Below are 21,770 nucleotides of genomic sequence, written 5' to 3'. Positions count from 1 at the left end.
AACTGTTCCTTTTGTCACTTATAGAATCGTTTCAACTGAAACAAATGCGATAGGAACAAACATGAATTTGATCAGAGTTGATACATCAGTACCATCTAGAATATTTGTATTTTCCGCCATTAACAGTTAGGACACATGGTTCAACATTGAATCTCTTGAATTCTTTTTAGTACACTTACCCATTTTTTCTCCCTAAGCTATAATTGAATGAGCACACATTTTGCAGGTTGATTTTTTGGCATGTTGTATACTAAATTCTATTTCTAATGAATAATGCATCAGAGTACCACTATAAAATTCAATTAAATGAGAGAGAATCAACAGAAAATCTCACTAGCCAGGTTTTTACAATTTATTCTTTCACCCTCACTCGTTTTACTCTAATCCAGGAAACTTTCAATTGAGGGGCGTTTTCACAAAACTAGTTATCTACAAAATCTTCTTTTTTTCAAGACAACTCTTTTCTAAAATACACAACTGTAGATATCGAGTTTTGAAAAATCTCTTTTATTTCAAGATCAATTTACTGATATACTTACCAACTTTAGCTTAATTCTGATAGCACCATTGGATTCTCCTGACTCAAAAACATAAGGATACGCTAAAACCTCAAAATAAAAAAAAATGTAGATAACGAGTTTTGTGAAAACGCCCCTCAATTGCTTTGAACCCATCCCCATCTTATTGTTACTCTCTCTAGAGCTAACCGTTGGCCTTGGAACATGAATGCAGCCAACATGAGTGAACAACCGAATATGAAAAAAAAAAAAAGAAAAAAGATGTGTAATTAGTTTTTACTTTTTCATAAAGGAACAAAATAGACATTTGTCCTAAAGTCCGAGGTCTAGTTATAAATCAAAATTGTCATAACTTGAAAATAAAATGCATCTTGGTATAATTAAGAAATGAAGAGTACAGGAGAAAAACAATCAAAGTCACAGTTCTCATAAGCGTGATGTCATCTAATTCAGTATCTTACCACAGTTTAATATATGCAGTCACGAAGCTCAATATGTACTAAATATGCATCCATAGATAGTTGCTAACCACTAGGATCGCTAATTTCGCCTCATTACAGACAATGCGAAATAGTACTGACACAGTCTATTGTTCCTAGCACCCTCACAACTCAAGCTTCGTGACTTTATATACCAGACTGTGATATTACTGCAAACTTCCAGAGTTTCTTCTTATCAAAACTGGTAAAGGAGAATTATCACCATGGATACGGTCATCCTTTTTTACTTTTCCATTAGGAACAGCAATAAATTTTGCAGTAATATACTGAATTAGAAGATGACATCACCCTTAAGAGAATTGTGACTTGGATTGTTTTTCCCATTTACTCTTCAAGTTCTTATACATACAAGGTGTTAAAAAATAACGTTTACAACGGTTCAGGGAAGAGAGGAGGTAAAAACAAACATCTTTTTTAAGTGATAAAACTTTAGCAGATGCGCGGTTTTGCCGCAAGATGGCCTGAAGGGTAGATGACTTGACTTCCGTCACAACACACACTGGTTAGTTCTGTTTGTACTGCTGTGCCTGCAACAAGTTAAAAGGGTCCCTAGGGTCCCTAACACTCTCCGTGGTGGTAATTATTTTGTTTTTCTACGCGCCGTCCTATCAGAACGTTTAGAAAATATCTCTTTGAACATCAGAGAACGAATATGGTTTCAGCATGACGGTGCCCCTCCACACTTTGATCGTCGTGTCAAGAACCACCTAAATGCTACATTCCCCGATCGTTGGATTGGCAGGTGTGGGCCGGTACCGCGGCCACCTCGATCACCGGACCTAACCCACTGGATTTCTTTTTGTGGGGAGACATGAAACATCTTGTGTATGAGACACCAATCGATACGGCAGAAGACTTAGTTGCTCGCGTTGTTGAAGCTGCACATGTTATTCGAGACAATGTTAGCCATTTTGAGCATCGCAGACACTCATAACACGAAGCTACCAATTGTGCAATGCCTTCAATGTACGGCAGTTTGAACAACACCTCTAAAACTAAAATTGGTCTTGTTCTTTATGGATTACACTAACACTTATATACACAATAAAAGGCGCATCTGCCAAAGTTTTGTCACTTACAAAAGATGTTTGTGGTGTTTGAGAATAAGGTGCTTAGGAAAATATTTGGGGATAAGCGGGATGAAGTTACAGGAGAATGGAGAAAATTACACAACGCAGAACTGCACGCATTGTATTCTTCACCTGACATAATTAGGAACATTAAATCCAGACTTTGAGATGGGCAGGACATGTAGCACGTATGGGCAAATCCAGAAATGTATATAGAGTGTTAGTTGGGAGACCGGAGGGAAAAAGACCTTTGGGGAGGCCGAGACGTAGATGGGAGGGTAATATTAAAATGGATTTGAGAGAGGTGGGATATGATGATAGAGACTGGATTAATCTTGCACAGGATAGGGACCGATGGCGGGCTTATGTGAGGGCGGCAATGAACCTTCGGGTTCCTTAAAAGCCATTTGTAAGTAAGTAATAAAAGATGTTTGTTTTTACCTCCTTCATCATCCCTGAAACGTTGTAAACGTTATTTTTTAACACCCTGTATAATCAAACTATAATTATAGTGGATTGAATGAAACTACATAATAATGAAGTCCCTAACTTGAAAATATATAAGCCTGTTAATTTGTTTGCGTGTGCAAGTATTTATACTTACCATAGTTTCATAATTTTGGTAATTTAAACTGTCATAACACTTAAATGTTATTAATTTGAAATTAATGAAAATGTTCATTAGTATAATTTTGAAAAGTGTCTTCTTTTCATTTGAAGGTGGCTCGAATGGTCCTTGAAATGTGCTACAAGGCTCTGTTTAACGCAATGACAAGACGGGAACACGAGAGAAGTGAGAATCGCAGAATGATTGAAAAACAACAAAGAATTGAATCAATCACACTTAATATGAGAGAACAGGGAGCAACTCCTGAACAACTAGCAGAAGTAAGTTCGTGTTTACTGGTCAATTATATTATGACCAACTTAGACAATTATTTTTGATGATATTAAGTTCTTTTGATATGTAATATTTTCATGTGACTTTCTGTTAAAATATGCACATTTAACTTAAAGAATCTTATGGCCAGTTTGTCCAAGTAATGTTTAATTTTGCTTAACGAATGTTAAATTAACAGTCTGTTTATTTTTAACACTTTGTTAATGTATTTTCCATTTGTTCAACATAATTTTGTTTAAGATAACCAACACTTAACTATAACGTCTCTTAGCACTATTTTAACTACTCAACAGCAGTTGATAATGAGCGTATTCCGAATCTCACCGGTGAGCAATCCGATGGCATCACGGTGTTCCGAATTCCACCGATGACGTCATTGATGCTCCACCGGTGCCATCAACTTGCAGAGGTGGTGGCAGTCTCCATCAGCCACCATCAGTGAATCTGATTGGTTCTTGTATAGGGCGAGAATTAGCAGACGAATAACATCATGCACTGTTGTGTCATGGCGGTGTGTTCTGCTGTATTGTTTATAATGAGCACAACGTAAAAACAATATGTTAATGGCTTATGAGCGATCATGTCAACGGACAAGTTATTACTACCGGTTCAAGAAATAAGTTGTTTATGATGTTTTCTCTGAACGAGATGGCACAACGGAAATTTCGCAAAATTTTGCTAGCGTAGCACAGATAACCACTTACACAGTCGCCATGACAGCATCGATCCTTCCAGCAGTTTTGTTCCTTATTTCGCTGCAACGTGACGTCATTGATGCCACCGGACCGGTGAGATTTGGAATACGCTGAATGATTCTACACATGTAAGACAATTTTTGATTGGCTAAAATTAATCTTTAAATTCTATATTATAGATTGAGTCATGAAACTTACATAAAATGGCAACCTGTATAAACAAACAGTTGACGAATAAAAGTTGTAGGTGACGTGCTGAATAATAATTACAAAGTAAGGTTATATTTCCTCAATGCTATTATGGATACGAAATACGAAAGAAATAAAATAACACTGATGTATTTAAACAGTCCAAAGTATTTTTTTAATGTTATATTACCAGTCATATGCTAAACATTCCCTACAGAGAGAACAAAATATTAATTTCGCAACTTCTGTTTGAACAGCTGTGGAGACATCGGCCATATTTAACTAACTGTTAAACGAGTTAACTGCCCGAAATCCTACATTTATGGCCAGTTTTTCCAAGTAATGTTTAATTTGGCTTAACAAATGTTAAATTAACAGCGGTTTATTTTTAACGTTTTGTTAAGATTTTTTTCATTTTTCCAACATAATTTTGTTTAAAATAACCAACACTTAACTTTAACTGTCGTTAATATTATTCTAACTACTCAACAGCAGTTGGTAATGATTTTGCATATATAAGACAACTTCTTATTGGCTGATATTATTATTTAAATTCTGTACTATGGAGTAAGTCATGAAACATGTGTAAAATCGTAACCTGTTACAGTAGCCATGATTCATACAGAACAGAGAGTTGATAAATGAAAGTTGCATTGACAACTATTGAATAATAATAATTATTATAAGTATGGTTATATTTTATAATGCTAAATATGAATTTCTGTTTAGAAAAATCTCAGCATTATTACCACCAGGTGACAATAATTACACGAATGTGTGTGTAGCCAACTGTACACAAAACCCCGAGGAGAATTCCGTATCATATAAAATTCTCTAATTCAGGTCCATGTATAAATTATATGTAATTTTGTCCTACAGAAGCAATTGCTGCTGAAACAATTTATTATTTACTCACTGCGTATTTTGAAGCACTATTGATGTCGGCTATAGTTGAAGAGCCAGTAACATAGAATCTAGAGTTAATAGTAGCTGCTGAATTGGAACAAGTGGCCTATTTCTGTTTGTAGGATATTCAAATCTGACTTCAATTTCTTGCCACATTGAGATCGCACATTTCCTCAATATTAAATGGATAATAGCTCAGCATCAAAATAAGTGTCAGTATGATAATCAGTTGACTTATAAAGATTATCTTCCCTATATTAATATTCCAAAATATATTTTAAATTATATAAGCCTATTACCAGTCTTATGGCCGGTTTCACAAAGCTTCATTAAGGTTTTAATGATTCATTAATGTATTTACTGGTTCATTAAATCATTTTTATATCTCACCAAGAATCTTTAGCCTAACAAACCAGTAAAACTATCATTAAATTTAGTGATAGAAATTTCCGTCTTTAAATTTTTAATTATTCATTAGTTGCAATATAAAATGGCGGAACGTTTCGACGCAGAATTGTTATATCTGGAACTGCTCGAAAATTAAGAGTCAAATGGAGATAATGTTAACTATTTAAAAACCGATCATTTTGAAAATTTGAATGACACAAAAATTCACAAAAGATACTGCGTCACAAAGATCGTGGTACCGGTACTCAACATTTTAGAAGAAACTGATCATAGGTTAGAATATCATAAAAACGGCTGAGACAAAGCTGAAACTAGTCAACTAGATAACATACAACTGAGTTTTATTTTAAGACATGAAAGTGATTATTATAACTACATATCGGTACCTAAGAAATATTAGTAAATTAATACATAATGTGCATTCAAACATAACAAAACTTAATTGGTATATTAACTTTCATTTATTAGAATTATATTACAGCTAGCGATGTTTGCACTGGCTTTAAAACAGAAGCAAAAGAGCTGGATTCTTGGAATTTATAATCGTTTTCTTTCCGATGGAAATTTAATTTTCGAGCAAGATAATCACCCCGCGCACACCGCCATAAACGTTCAAAGACGGTTCACGGAAAAGCATGAAAAAGAGGAGGATTGACAAATATCGAGACATCCCACCTCAAAATCCAGATCAGTTCTGGGATCAAGTTCTGGCTACCTGGGAAGATTTCGCTAAGGACCAGAACTATTTCCGCGATCTAGTGGACTCAATGCCCCGAAAATGCAGGCAGTGATAGACGCCGGTGGCATGTGGACAATATATTAGATCCACATGTGTATTTCTTTTATTTTTCTTTAATTTGTTTGTTTATCTTTGTTTTATTTCGGGAAGAAAATTGATCTCCCAAGAGTTTTTTAAATTCTCGTATTGGAGCCAGAGTTGCGAAATAATTCGTTCCACTACACAAAATTAAAAAAATGAAGAAAGGTAACATATATAAAAATTAGTTACGTTAATTAAAAAAAAAAAGAGTTGTCACCGAGAATCGAACATGGGCCTCTGAGATGGCAAGCCAACTCGCTACTGACTACTCCATCGGAGAGTCGTGACTAACCAGCGCGACGAGGCACATATAGCAGCTCGGCTTGAAGCCTAAGGATACAGCGCACACATAAACGCATTCGTGTAAATATTTTAATGTTCAGTACTAGTTAATGTTTCATTTGGACTGATTTACTGAAGCTTGGTGAAACCGGTCCTTATTCTAAACATTCCTCAAAGAGAAACATAACATGTTATTTTCAAAACTTTTGTCTGAACAGCTGTGGTGTTATCCGCCATGTTTAACTGTTTGTTAAATGAGTTAATGGCCTGAAATCCTACATTTAATGTTAACAAACGGTTAAGAATCTGTTAAGCCAAACTGGTGTTGAACAAATGGAAAAACTGTATTTAACAAACTGTTGAAGGTTTAACAGTCGTTAAGTGTTCTAACAATACTTGGACAAACCGCCATTAGTCTGAGATGAACTTCCGTGTCGGTAGATTCGTGTAATATTCAGCATCATGAAATAATAGTAATACGCGTTACAAGAGCGGTATGTTGACGTTTTCATGTTCGAGGAAAAGATTGAAAAAGCGAAACGTAGTTCATCTTTTTTAATTTCCGAGAACATGAAAACAAACATACCGCTCGTGTATCGTACATTATTTTGTGCGAAGATCGTTTATTACATACCTGAAAGAGGAATTTCTAATTAGTTGCAATGAAATCTCCATCTTGGTTTCTGTTCAATGACTGCAACTTTGGAAAACAAATATATCTATCTTCAACATTGTTCCTATAAAATGTTTTCTGTGTTTACTATACTGCAGTAGGCCGTGATATACGTCTATCTTTTTTTTTTCCCCTAGTCTATGATGAGTCTGGAATCTTGTTGATTTTTTCACGGCTTCCTTAATGTTACTTGCATTACAAATGCAGTAACTTTTGTGGTGTTGTAGAGTTTACTTAATTTTTGCAAATATTTAAAAACAATAATTAACAGTGAAATTGCAGTGGTAAGTTTCCAATTTATAATTATTACTATATTGAACGTCTTTAAAAATAATATGTTAAAAGCCTAAAGCAGTAAAATGAATATGACGCTTAAGCGGTAAGAATAGGGAAATTGTTATGTGTGTTACGTTGGGAATACTGAATGTGGTATTTCACACTTACCGCGTATTGGTTTTGTGCGGAAAGCAAGCAAATACGCACGATCTCGCACAAACTCTCTTTCTGATAGCTTATTCTCTCCCCTATCGCCAAGCTCACTTGCCAGGTCTTGCCTCCTCAGCTGTACATAGTATGTCACTACGATTTTGTTTGGAATAGAACTTTTGAGTTTGACGCATCTTGCATTTGAACTTAATATCTGCAAAGTTTCAAAACTACTTGCAATTGAATGTATGAACGTGTAAATACGAACATATGTTTATGGATATGTACTTTTTTGGGTTGTTTATTTTACACGCTTTGTGTGTTTTTTTTTAAGAATCTGTGAGTATACGTACTAGTAGACGTTTTTTAATTACTATTATTGAGTTCCCGTTTCTATTGTGTATTGTAGATGACTTGTATTCATTTAACTGATTTTTTTAGATTCTGATTAATGTTTATGATATTGATGATTGAGGCGGTGATGAATCATGGTGTACTTATCAAATATGGTTACTTGTATAATTATGATGTAAGTGTATGCATATATGCTGGTTTATATACATTTATTACATACTACCTACATACAAGGTGAAAGTGAAATAGTCTTGCAGATTTCCAGAGGGAATAGGTCATGTTGTATGTAACAAAAAACTATAATATCATATTAGTGGAAAGTTCATGTTTTTTTTTTTTTTCAGAAAAAAGAAATGTTTTTCCCAAATGTTTAACAAACTCTTATTCCATACGTGGGCATTTAAAGAGATGCGCCGTACTACTCTGATTGCTGCAACACGCATCACCTGTTAACGTAATACTCAGCGGTGGATCGCGTGAAGTATTGAAACACGGAAAGTTAAGCAATTAAGCAGGACAAAAAGATACACAGTTTTCTGAATGTTATTTTTATGAATAACGAAAATGAGAGATAACAAATTTTCCAAAACAAATGCAAACTATTTTACAAAAAGCTGAAACGTAACTGTATTTCTAATTTAAACAATTACTGTAAAAACCTTATAAAATTACATAAAACGTACAATTCCACAACAGTTAAAATGTAATGCCATAATCTGAAACTATCACTAATTTACATCACTAGAAAATAAAATTAAAGAACTTATGAAAAACAGATTCTTAACAAAATATCAAGCACATTACTAAGAAACAGAAAAAACAACAATTAGGCTATTTTTAAACCTATTGCTGTACTTCTTTGTTGTTGTCAATTTATGCCCTTAAAAGAAGGGATTCGTTTATTCTTCTTCGTCACGTAAATCAGCAAGTGTTTCAAAATTTGAAGTTATGTCAGACATTGCAATTGTGAGCTGATGGAATAAATTTTCGTCTGAAATGCGTGATCTTGATTTGGATTTTACAGTGGCCAACTGAAAATACAAGTGTAGGTTGAGCCAAACATAGAAGTAATTTTCATAACAAAACTCCGAAGATGTGGATATTTTACTTTTGAACGTTGCTCTTCTTCACTGCCAGTAACGTTTTGTAGCATCATAAGCACCTAACAATTTCCCCTTCTTCGCAACAAAAGAACCCATTTTTCCATTCTTTGTGGAAGTAATATTTTTCGACTTTTTTACTTCAGGAGCTTCCTTAGCGAAATTTTTTTACTGCAATCCACCGCTGACTGCCAGTACCTCAACTGGTCTGACAGGTACCCCGGTATGGCGAACAGCTAGGGGTGTGAGGGAGGGAGATCGCGTAGTTGCGTTCGACTCCGTGCGACATGTACTACTGATGCCCACGTCTGTCTTATTCGGTAACTGTTGCGAGTAAGATCATGATTTTTGCCCATATCGATAGGAAATCTAATAAAGAATAATTTATCCTTCTGGAGTATTTCAATAGCGTGAACGGTTTTCGTATAAATTTAATTTTAAAAACTCCTAAATTCAAACCATTGCACGAAGCGAACGCATGAAAACGTCTTGGCAGCTTACGCACAGATAGTCGCCGAGTTCGTTGCCCTCTTACATCTGTATACGAGTAGAGTGTTTAGCGACGATGTAGCCGGACTGCTGAAACTTCAAACTTAATTTTCTAATAAACCGTGCATTTCATCACAAAACGTAAGATAGGTTTCATATTTTATATTAATTTACGTGTACCCTATCGTCTCTTTCAATCTGCAAGATTATTTCACTTCCACCCTATATAGTAGTTACTTATGCATACATGTAACTTATGTAAAATGGACTTGTGTGTCCATATTTATGTACATAATGTATTAGATGATGCATGTATGTATGTACGTACCGGTATGTATGTATGTATGTATGTATGTATGTATGTATGCATGCATGCATATGCAGTTTTGAAGCCAACAATGGGAAGGTACTTACTTACTTACTTACTTACTTACTTACTTACTTACTGGCTTTTAAGGAACCCGCAGGTTCATTGCTGCCCTCACATAAGCTCGCCACTGGTCCCTATCCTGAGCAAGATTAATCCAGTCTCTATCATCATATCCCACCTCCCTCAAATCCATTTTAATATTATCTTCATCTACGTCTCGGCCTCCCTAAAGGTCTTTTTACCTCCGGCCTCCCAACTAACACTCTATATGCATTTCTGGATTCGCCCATACGTGCTTCATGCCCTGCCCATCTCAAATGTCTGGATTTAATGTTCCTAATTATGTCAGGTGGAGAATACAATGCGTGCAGTTCTGCGTTGTGTAACTTTCTCCATTCTCCTGTAACTTCATCCCTCTTAGCCCCAAATATTTTCCTAAGCACCTTATTCTCAAACACCCTTAACCTATGTTCCTCTCTCGAAGTGAGAGTCCAAGTTTCATAACCATAAAGAACAACCGGTAATATACGAGTAACTGTTTTATAAATTCTAACTTTCAGAGTTTTTGACAGCAGACTGGATGATAAAAGTTTCTCAACCGAATATTGTGTGTTTAATTTCTTCCCGAGTATCATTTATATTTATTACTGTTGCTCCCAGATATTTGAATTTCTCCACTTCTTCAAAAGATAAATTTCCAATTTTTATATTTCCATTTCGTACAATATTCTCGTCACGAGACATAATCATATACTTTGTCTTTTCGGGATTTACTTCCAAACCTATCGCTTTACTTGCTTCAAGTAAAATTTCCGTGTTTTCCCTAATCGTTTGTGGATTTTCTACTTACATATTCACATCATCCGCATAGACAAGCAGCTGATGTAACCCGTTCAATTCCAAACCCCCTCTGTTATCTTGGACTTTCCTAATGGCATACTCTAGAGCAAAGTTAAAAAGTAAAGGAGATAGTGAATCTCCTTGCTTCAGCCCACAGTGAATTGGAAACGCATCTGACAGAAACTGACCTATACGAACTCTGCTGTACGTTTCACTGAGACACATTTTAATTAATCGAGCTAGTTTCTTGGGAATACCAAATTCCATAACAATATCATATAAAACTTCTCTCTTAACCGAGTCATATGCCTTTTTGAAATTTATGAATAACTGATGCACTGTACCCTTATACTCCCATTTTTTCTCCATTATCTGTCGAATACAAAATATCTGGTCAATAGTTGATTTGTTACGCCTAAAACCACACTGATGATCCCCGATAATTTCATCTACATATGGAGTTAACCTTCTCAAAAGAATATTGGACAAAATTTTGTACGACGTCAACAAAAGTGATATTCCTCGAAAGTTACTACAGTTAGTCTTGTCCCCCTTCTTAAAGATAGGTACGATTATGGACTCCTTCCATTGATCTGGAATAAGGTTTTGAAATTTGGTACTTGGAACAATGGAAAGGTAGAGATAATAATTAAGGAACACCCTTTTTCTCTTTTTATGGCACAACAATTTTATTTCTTGTATATTCTATAATTTTTGAGACCGGCGTAAGTGGCAACGCTGCGCTTTTTGCGGCCCTGCAGAGCAAGAGCCTCGGCGGGGGCGGCGAAGTGGGCGGCCTTGGCGGCAGCTACGTAGGGGGTGTCGAGGGACACTCCAGCGTGAACAGCGGGGATGGTGTAGGCGGCGGCATAGTGTTCTGGAACGGCCACGACGGTGGGGGCGGGGGCGGCGAAGTGGACGGTCCTGGCGGCAGCTACGTAGGGGGTGTCGAGGGGCACTCCAGCGTGAACAGCGGGGATGGTGTAGGCGGCGGCATAGTGTTCTGGAACGGCCACGACGGTGGGGGCGGGGGCGGCGAAGTGGACGGTCCTGGCGGCAGCTATGTAGGGGGTGTCGAGGGGCACTCCAGCGTGAACAGCGGGGATGGCGTAGGCGGCGGCGTAGTGACCTGGAGCGACCACGACAGCGGGGACGGCGAAGTGGGCGATGTTGGCGGCAGCTACTTTGGGGGTGTCGAGGGGCACTCCAGCGTGAACAGCGGGGATGGCGTAGGCGGCGGGGTAGTGAGCTGGAGCGACCACGATGGCGAAGTGGGTGGTCTTGGCTGCAGCTACTTCGCGGGTGTCGAGGGGCACTCCAGCGTGAACAGCAGGGATGGCGTAGGCGGCGGGGTAGTGAGCTGGAGCGACCACGATGGCGAAGTGGGTGGTCTTGGCTGCAGCTACTTCGCGGGTGTCGAGGGGCACTCCAGCGTGAACAGCGGGGATGGCGTAGGCGGCGTGGTAGTGAGCTGGAGCGACCACGATGGCGAAGTGGGTGGTCTTGGCTGCAGCTACTTCGCGGGTGTCGAGGGGCACTCCAGCGTGAACAGCAGGGATGGCATAGGCGGCGGCGTAGTGAGCTGGAGCGACCACGATGGCGAAGTGGGTGGTCTTGGCTGCAGCTACTTCGCGGGTGTCGAGGGGCACTCCAGCGTGAACAGCAGGGATGGCGTAGGCGGCGGCGTAGTGAGCTGGAGCAGCTGCATAGGACACGGCACCCAGAGCGGCAAGGCGGGAGACGATAACCTGTACAGAGAACAAACGCGAACGTCAAATCTGGCACCCTGGCACCTGGCCTTCCCGTGTACCAATCCTACTTGGGGCAGTTTACTTTTCAGCAGAAAGATCCTGAAGATTTGCGGTGTGGTACAGTTTTCTTCAACGTATGATCTTGATATTTTCATTTTACTAAAGCACCGAATAAAAACATCTGCAGTACAAGTACATTGTTAAAGGTACTCTTTAACTCATTATATCCCAACGTATGAAATATACGAGAAATACGTAATTTTGTTTATTCAATTAACAATGTAAATATTGTTTGTTATGAGGGTTTTATCTGTTATTATTATACAAGAATGTTTGAATTTACTACACAGAACGTTTCACCGTTTGTGAAACTGTCTTCTGTCCTTTAGTACAGTAGACAACATCAAGATGTCTATCAATGGAAGCAAAAACGCACCAAGGTAAACAATTTTGGCTTTATTTTATATAATACTGCAATTTTCTTGCTTTCTTATGTAATAATATAAAGAATGATCTTTATTGCTTCTATAATCCCATTATTGACAGATAGCTCCATTACATTATTGTAGTAGGACTAGTTGAATTGTTGTGTATGATAAATCATACGTTGGGAAGTAACGAGTTTCGTATTGTTTTAGGGTTCTGGAAATCAGTGAAGATTTTTTTAAAATTTTAGTAGGTTATTTTATGACGCTTTATCAACATCTCCGGTTATTTAGCGTCTGAATGAGATGAAGGTGATAATGCCAGTGAAATGAGTCCGGGATTCAGCACCGAAAGTTACCCAACATTTTGCTCATATTGGGTTGAGGGAGAACCCCGGACAAAACCTCAACCAGGTAACTTTCCCCGACCGGAAATCGATCCCGGGTCACCTGGTTTCACGGCTAGACGCGCTAACCGTTACTCCACAGGTGTAGACAGCATTGAAGAGATATTCAGTGTATTAGAAGAATTTGGATGGGAATGATGAAGTAGCGCAAGACATAAGAAAAATATCTCAGAATAACTGGTTCTTGTACAGATAAAGAATATTCACTTTCAGGTCATAACGAAACATAAGAAACAAAAAGCAAAAGTAGTGTACACAAAAGACTTAATAAAGTAAAAGTAGATGAAGTTCAGAGAAAATATACTGAAAAAAATTGGATTCTAATAATAGTACATTGAAACCTGCCTTTGCGGTCACTTCATTTAAACGGCCACCTGGCCAAATGGCCAATTTTCTCTGGAACCAATTGGATTTGCCATAAGATCAATACAAATTGTCTCTTTATTTAGCGGCCACCTCATGCTTCGGCCAGCGGCCGGAGTCTGTTTGGATTGGAACCTGACTATAACAGTCACTGTCCAACAAAAATTTTTTTCACGGATACTGTCTGACCTATTTTTTCGACGGTTAGAGGACAGAGAGCAATATCACGAGTACAATAGCTGAGTGAAGTGTACAACAGTACACCCTCCATATCTTGGGGTTAGTTGGTTACTGTTTTATGACTCTTTTGTCACTTTCCACTCCGACCCTGCACAGATATAAATTCTTACTCGTTTTTAAAGGATTAAAACACCGGACGTTTTCTATCGAAAATGTCACAGTATTTTTTAGGTCAGTAATTAACCATTCGAATTTTTTTTCTCCTCTTTCCATCTTTTTCTATTTGGACCAGCTTTTACGAATTTTTCTTCTTTTCATTCAGTTGATTCAGAGGAACTGTGACGTTAGTTTGAGAGAGAAATCATGTCTAACAATAAATCTAGAGTGGTATTAAGTTTAGAGGTGAGACGAAAAATGATTGAAGAAAGTGAGAAGGGAACATCTGCGAAAAAAATTGCAGAAATATTCAAATGTGGAAGGACATAAATACACTGTATAATTAAGATGAAATATTAAAAGAATGGGAGGAAAATATGCATGGTGGCCAAAAAAAAAGAGAGAATCTGTGTTTAGTAATGTGAATGGTTTCGTTTACGAATGATTCAAGTGTGCGAGGGCAAAGAAATTGAGTTTTGAAAAGGCTAGTTGCAAGAATGGAAGGGGCTGACATTAATATGCACGATTGTTGTACGCGCACAGTACCTACTAAAAAGTCAATGAAATTCAGTACTTTCATGCTGATTCATAAAAAACCGCAACCTTATTCAAGCGGCCACCTGATAAAACGGCCATTTTACGAGGTAACTTCAAATGGCCCTTTAGACAGGTTTCACTGTATTGCAAAAATACATGATTCCATTCCTACATACTGTATATAAGTAGTTTACACAATAAGGCCGCATCTATTGATATATACAAACATATAATTGATGAAATTGTTGAACACATTGTTAGAGAAAGTGTAAAATATGCATCAAAAAAGGGTTTCATGATCCAGTTGTCCTCAGAAGATGTATACAAATACAAAGCTATTTTGCTTTTATCTGGATACTGAAAATTATGCATCGTCGTATGTACCTACTGGTAGAGACGACCTGACACCAACAATGCTCTTGCGAGCAACGCAATGTAAAGAAATTCCTTCGATCAGATACACAGATTTTTTCACTTGAACGGTAACAATACCAGAAGACAAAATATATAAGATCCGGCCACTTATTACACATCTCAATGGTAAATTTGGAAGCCTCATTGTCCCACTAGGGAATAAATTCTCTCTGGACGGAGTAATGGAACCTTAGGCCTACTATGGGCATCACTCCATGAAACAATTTATTCGTGGAAAGTCCATTAGGTATGGATACAAGTTGGTATCTTGTTCATCCACGGGTTACCTCGTTATTTTTCAACCCTAGACTGGTGCAAGTGATAGAGAAGAAGGCAAAACACTTGGAACTGCTATTACCGAAAGACTATTATATTGAATTCCTTCCTCAGAAATGTATAGTTTATATTGACTATCACTTCAATTCTCTTCCTCTTCTCAAAACCTTGTCAGAAAATGGTATCAACTGCAAAGGAATTACACATAATGATCGAGTGGAGAAAGCTCCATTACACGATATGAAGAGAGATCCCAGAGGTTCATACCACGCACTACAAGATGACAGAAATTGGAGAACACTTATCAAGTGGCATGGCAACAGTGTAGTTAACTGTAGCTACCAACATATGCAATGACAATGTTCTGGGACTAGGAAAATGTTCTCGAGGGAGTAAAAATCAAAAGAAGTGTGGAAAGTGTTCTAAGTTTCGATGTGTGAGATGTAATGTTGGTTTACATCCGAAGAACAGTTTCTTGCAATTCCATTTGCGATAACAATGTTATTATATTTGCTAACACGAAACAGTGCCATTGTTTACAAAATGTATCAACTTAATATTGTTATTAGTACATATGTAGTGTAAAACACAAACAAACGGTTAGGGAAAACACGGAAATTTTACTTGAAGCAAGTAAAGCGATCGGTTTGGAAGTAAATCCCGAAAAGACAAAGTATATGATTATGTCTCGTGACCAGAATATTGTACGAAATGGAAATATAAAAATTGGAGATTTATCCTTCGAAGAGGTGGAAAAATTCAAATATCTTGGAGCAACAGTAACAAATATAAATGACACTCGGGAGGGAATTAAACGCAGAATAAATATGGGAAATGCCTGTTATTATTCGGTTGAGAAGCTCTTATCATCCAGTCTGCTGTCCAAAAATCTGAAAGTTCGAATTTATAAAACAGTTATATTACCGGTTGTTCTGTATGGTTGTGAAACTTGGACTCTCACTCTGAGAGAGGAACAAAGATTAAGGGTGTTTGAGAATAAGGTTCTTAGGAAAATATTTGAGGCTAAGCGGGATGAAGTTACAGGAGAATGGAGAAAGTTACACAACACAGAACTGAACGCATTGTATTCTTCACCTGACATAATTAGGAACTTAAAATCCAGACGTTTGAGATGGGCTGAGATGGGCAGGGCATGTAGCACGTATGGGCGAATCCAGAAATGAATATAGAGTGTTAGTTGGGAGACCGGAGGGAAAAAGACCTTTAGAGAGGCCGAGACGTAGATGGGAGGATAATATTAAAATGGATTTGAGGGAGATGGGGTATGATGTTAGAGACTGGATTAATCTTGCACAGGATAGGGACCGATGGCGGGCTTATGTGAAGGCGGCAATGAAACTTCGGGTTCCTTAAAAGCCATTTGTAAATAAGTAGTGTAAAACACATACAACATCACGTGTAGCAAATGTTTACTCATATGAACAGAAAATTTATTTGTACTACACACCAACGCCCAGCGTATGATTTTTCATACGGCTTAAAAAACATATGTAACATACATTATTCTCAAAATAAAACCATTATATGTCATAAGTGATCTAAAGGCATACTAGAACTCAAATTTAATACAAAAATTCAAAAATATTTTATTTCGGGATATAATGGGTAGAAAGGAATAATTTCCAGGTTAGTATGACAACTCCACGATCTGAATTTATGTTAATAAGAGAATTGCCATTAACTGATATATATAATTCCCCACGGCGTTCTATCAGATTTCATAAGAGTTCATTTTGTTAGTCTCGAGGACTTGGAGATTCTGAGTATTTGCAGCGTGGGAATAGTTTTCTTTGAGTTCCATAATTTCAGCGATTATTACCATTTGTAGTAAAATAGGAAACTACCTATGTAATTCTATCCCTAAGGAGAGGAAAAATAGCTTCACTTCAAAATAGGTGCACGTAACATGCCATATGACGGAAAATAGCTCTCAGTCTCTATATACTTTCTAAGGCATAAAAGGTCGAAAATAGTTATTGACTCCAAAATTATTGAACAAGTTAGTAATTTTAAATATTTAGGATGCAACATTTCTCATGTGGAAAAAGAGATATGGAAGAAAAGATGCATAGATTTCAAGGTATATGCGGAACAATTAGGCGGAGCTTAGGAAAAAGAACAACGAAAGAAACACAGTTAAAACGCTACAAAACAGTAGCCCTTCCAGTACTACTTTACGGAGCAGAGACATGGACCTTAACAGAAAGAGACAAAAGACGACTAGAAGCCTCAGAAATGAAATTCCTAAGATCAGTGGCGGGATATTCTTTATTACAACATAAGAGGAATGAAGATATCAGAAAAGAATTAGGGATAGAGGGCATAACACAAAACTTAACAAATCAACGAAATAGGTGGATGGAACATCTAGAAAGAATGGAGGATAACCGAATTCCCAAGAAAGCTTTCCAGTATGCTCCAAGAGGTTTCGTTGGAGAGAACAATTCTAATGGGGACGGAACGGGCCTACCGGCTCAACCCGTGATGATGATGATAATGATGATGATGATATATATTAGTTATACTGTAAGTTGAAAGTGTAAACTCATACCTTATTGTTGAGGGGCTGGGGGAGGGGATGAGGACGGGTCGTCGTCCCCCTTCTTTGCATCTTGTCCCTGATCTTCGGGAATTTCGGGAGCTAGTTCTTCGGTGTAGACCCTTTTCAATTCACCCCCCTCCACAACAACAAAGTGGCCGGTGTTTCTCCTGCTGTAAGGAATAAAGATTGGCGGTGGGGTTTCTTCTCCTGCCAACTGCCCGCCCTGACCACTCTGGCCTGGCTCTTGTCCTTCCTCTGGTTGTCGAGGTAGATATTTGGAATAGTCGGTGACCTTGATTTCTTCCTCAGATGGTGTATTCAGGTCCTCTTCGCGCAGTTTCGGGCGCCTGTGCCTGTCCTTGAATAGGATCTCTTTGGGATAGGGCCCCTGAGGACCAATCCGTTTCTCGCCGGTGATGATCTTATATATACCGTATCCTGTGCCTATCAGGGACCCTACGCCAATTGATGTAGCTCCAAACTCCAGTACTCTTCGATTGTGGGAAAAATATTTCAGCGCTGTTCTGAATGAGTTGAACATTTTTCTAATATTCAGAACGTATGTAACACAGCAACGGCATTGCTATTATTGTCATGCATCGTCTCCATAGAGACCGCAGTTATTGTTTCATGTAGATCAGCGGTGAACAAACTATATCGTGATTACATCGTGTAATCAAAGTCATTCATACTGGTAAGGGGAGTTTCCTGTACATTGCTCTCTGTCTCGCTCACGTACTGAAGGTATCAGTGTCGGTACCATGTCGCTCTACAAACCCTCTGTCTCTCTACAAGCAGGAAAGAACGTTTCGTACAGAATGAGAAGAGGAATTTATTCGATGTTCTGTCGGAGAAAATGTTATTGTTCAATTAGTAGTAGATCAGTTCTGGGATCAAGTTCTGGCTACCTGGAAAGATTTCGCTAAGGACCAGAACTATTTCCGCGATCTGGTGGACTCAATGCCCCGAAAATGCCAGGCAGTGATAGACGCCGGTGGCATGTGGATGAAATATTAGATCCACATGTGTATTTATTTTATTTTTCTTTAATTTGTTTGTTTATCTTTGTTTTATTTCGGGAAAAAAATTGATCTCCCAAGAGTTTTTTAAATTCTCCTAGTGGAGCCAGAGTTGCGAAATAATTCGTTCCAGTACACAAAATTAAAAAAATGAAGAAAGGTAACATGTATAAAAATTAGTTACATTAATAAAAAAAAAAAGTTATCGCCAAAAATCGAACACGGGTCCCTGGGATAGCAAGCCAACTCTCTGCTGACTACTCCATCGCAGTGTCATGACATTATCAGCGCGACGAGGCACATATAGCTGCTCCGCTTGAAGTCTAGGGAGACAGTGCACATATAAACGTACTCGTGTAAATATTTTAATGTTCAGTAGTAGTTAATGTTTCATTTGGACTGATTTACTGAAGCTTGGTGAAACCGGCCCTTACTGTAAACATTCCTCAAAGAGAAACATAACATGTTATTTTCACAACTTTTTTCTGAACAGCTGTGGTGTTATCTGCCATGTTTAACTGTTTGTTAAATGAGTTAACGGCCTGAAATCCTACATTTAAAGTTAACAAACGGTTAAGAATCTGTTAAGCCAAACTGGTGTTGAACAAATGGAAAAACTGTATTTAACAAACTGTTGAAGGTTTAACAGTCGTTAAGTGTTCTAACAATACTTGGACAAACCGGCCCTTAAAATTAACAAACTGTTAACAATCTGTTAAACCAAACTGGTGTTGAAAACATATAATTTTATTAATTAACAAACTGTTTAGAGTTTAACAGTCGTTAAATTTTCTAACAATACTTGGAAAAACCGACCATTATTGTTAAACAAGTATTCACTTTCGAGTCATTATACAGTTCATTGTTCCAATATAATAACTCGTTTGCGATCTCTAGCTGTCATGAATGATTATAATATGACATTAAATATGTATATTTATCATACAACTACCATTTGTTGCTGTATTTAGTGTACTTTTTTAGAAAATGTTTTTAACGTATTTATAAATTTCCATTAATTTTTTGTAGAATTTCAATATGTATTATGCAATTATTACAGATATCTTTATGGTCTGAAGATGCCCAAAATGGGCGAAAACGTTCATAAGTAAAATATTAAAATGTGTTAACAAATATACTTCTGGGTTAACATTAAAATAAGTCAAGACGGAAACAAAACTAAAACTATATTATTTCTTCAGTAGACAATTATACTTGAATGTTAGATTATAGTATCACTGTGTAAATGGCACTTAGAGTTAACTGAACTTCACTGTTAAGCTTAAACTGTTCTTTATCAATCTATAGAAATTGTTAGTTTTACTTATTCAATGTATTGAAACACTCACATGTGAACAAACGAACTTGGGGAATATTTGTTACAGACTGATTCTGATTGGTTCTACTGTACAAGCTTGTGACGTCACATACCAGAAATGCTACGGCGCATATAGCAGATAACCACATTCCGAAATGCCGTCTAGTCTAGCACATCATAATGATATTGGTGCTCATTTCTAATTTTACTGAAAACTTGCAGTTATGGCATACGTCCTTTTCACTGCACACCATAGAATTGTTGTATCAACTGGTATAGCCTGTTTTTACTTGGATATTTACGGTGTCATATATCCACAAATTCCTGATAAGATTTGATGTAGAACTATTTCTTTAGAAAAGAGATCCTCTGATTTCACGAAGGACTCATTTTTGTATAGCTATTATTTCAATCAGTCCCATGCCGTGGCATCGTGGTCTAAGGCATCCTGCCTAGGACTCGCGTTACAGAATGCGTGCTAGTTCGAGTCCTCATGGGGGAAGAAATTTTTTCATGAAATTTCGTCCAGTGTATGGGACCAATGCCCACCCAGCATCGTGATGCACTTGGGGAGCTATGATAGGTAGCAAAAATCCGGTTTCACAAACCAGCTATAACGGCTGCGGGATCAACGTGTTAACCACACGATACCTCCATTCTGGTTGGATGATCGTCCACCTCTGCTTTGGCATGTGGACGTGAAGCCAACAGCCGGCTGGTCGGTCTTGGCCCTTCATGGGCTGTAGCACCATGAATTTACTTTATTTACTTTATTATTTTAATCAAGCTCAAAATTATAGTTTTACATCATGCATTGTTGCATACTTTTTTCATATATGGTACTCCCTGCATGTTTAAGCACTGATGCATGACAGATACCAGTAATGTCCTATATTAACAATTCATTTTCAGGCTTCAAGTATGGCGACTTTATGAATTTCCTGTATATCTAGATATTAAAAGAATCTTCTTTAAATTAATTTTTTACATTGCACTTTATGACTTTGTGTCGTATTACAGCATTTTCTTTTCATTATTGTTTCTCTGTTATTTAGATAGAAGAAATGTTGACACCTCCAGAGCAAGCATTGATCGACAAGGTTCGAACAATGATCAACAGGCTGAGTGAAGCAGAACTTCAGTTAGATGAGACGATGTTCATATTGCAACTTTATCTGATTTACCAACTCTGAATAAAATGTTGGTTCATTTATTGTAAAATTTCAGAAGTAAAAGACATATTATGTTTTATATCAAACTGATTTTGTAATTTATTCCCTTTATTCCTATTGTTATAAAGTGATTATTTTAACTAGGAATTAGTTAGTAGAATGCGCTTTTTAAGTTGACCTAGTTGTCAAGTTCGAATTCTCATTTTTACAGAACTTATTTGGAAAAAAAAAAAAAGAAAAAAAAAAGAAAAAAGAAATTACATATTCACAAGGGAATTGTTAATGACTAATGTCGGATCTTCCTCTCAAATTGCGCACATAGCTAGATCTCCACAGCAGATACACGAATATAAAAGAGAAATTAGCTGTATTAACTGTAAGTGTGTGAAGACTTATTTGAAATGCTGCATTAAGAGACTGCAGCTCGTGCTTGAACAGAATAGTTGATGTTCTTCCATTATTAAATTACATCGAGGCCCATCAAACGAACAAGTAGTCTGCTGCCCAAAACCCACAAGAAATCAGGAGTTCACTAAATTTATGGCAACACTTATTAAATTCACAATCATTGTTTTAGTGAAACAATTAAAATGTAAAGGCACTAGCAGTGTTTATAATGTTTGTTGTTGTTTTCTAATGCCAGGCGTT

The 21,770-nt window shown here is 37.3% G+C and overlaps 1 protein-coding gene across 1 annotated transcript in view; it reads left to right on the top strand.

The window, feature by feature from the left end:
* The window catches only part of Polr3C (RNA polymerase III subunit C), a 35,157-nt gene extending 13,949 nt beyond the window's left edge, over positions 1-21,208 (top strand). Inside the window, exons 8-9 of the mRNA XM_069823089.1 lie at positions 2,809-2,976; positions 21,006-21,208. Of these exons, the coding sequence (XP_069679190.1) occupies positions 2,809-2,976; positions 21,006-21,143 (306 nt within the window). The 3' untranslated portion in view covers positions 21,144-21,208. The remainder of the gene's footprint in view (positions 1-2,808; positions 2,977-21,005) is intronic.
* The last annotated feature ends 562 nt before the right edge of the window (positions 21,209-21,770 follow it).

The sequence above is a fragment of the Periplaneta americana genome, chromosome 4 (genome assembly GCF_040183065.1).
Source record: "Periplaneta americana isolate PAMFEO1 chromosome 4, P.americana_PAMFEO1_priV1, whole genome shotgun sequence".
In the NCBI taxonomy this organism is placed as follows: Eukaryota; Metazoa; Arthropoda; class Insecta; order Blattodea; family Blattidae; genus Periplaneta; species Periplaneta americana.
Note: the sequence above shows the minus strand (reverse complement) of the source record. Positions and strands in the feature narration are given on the sequence as shown.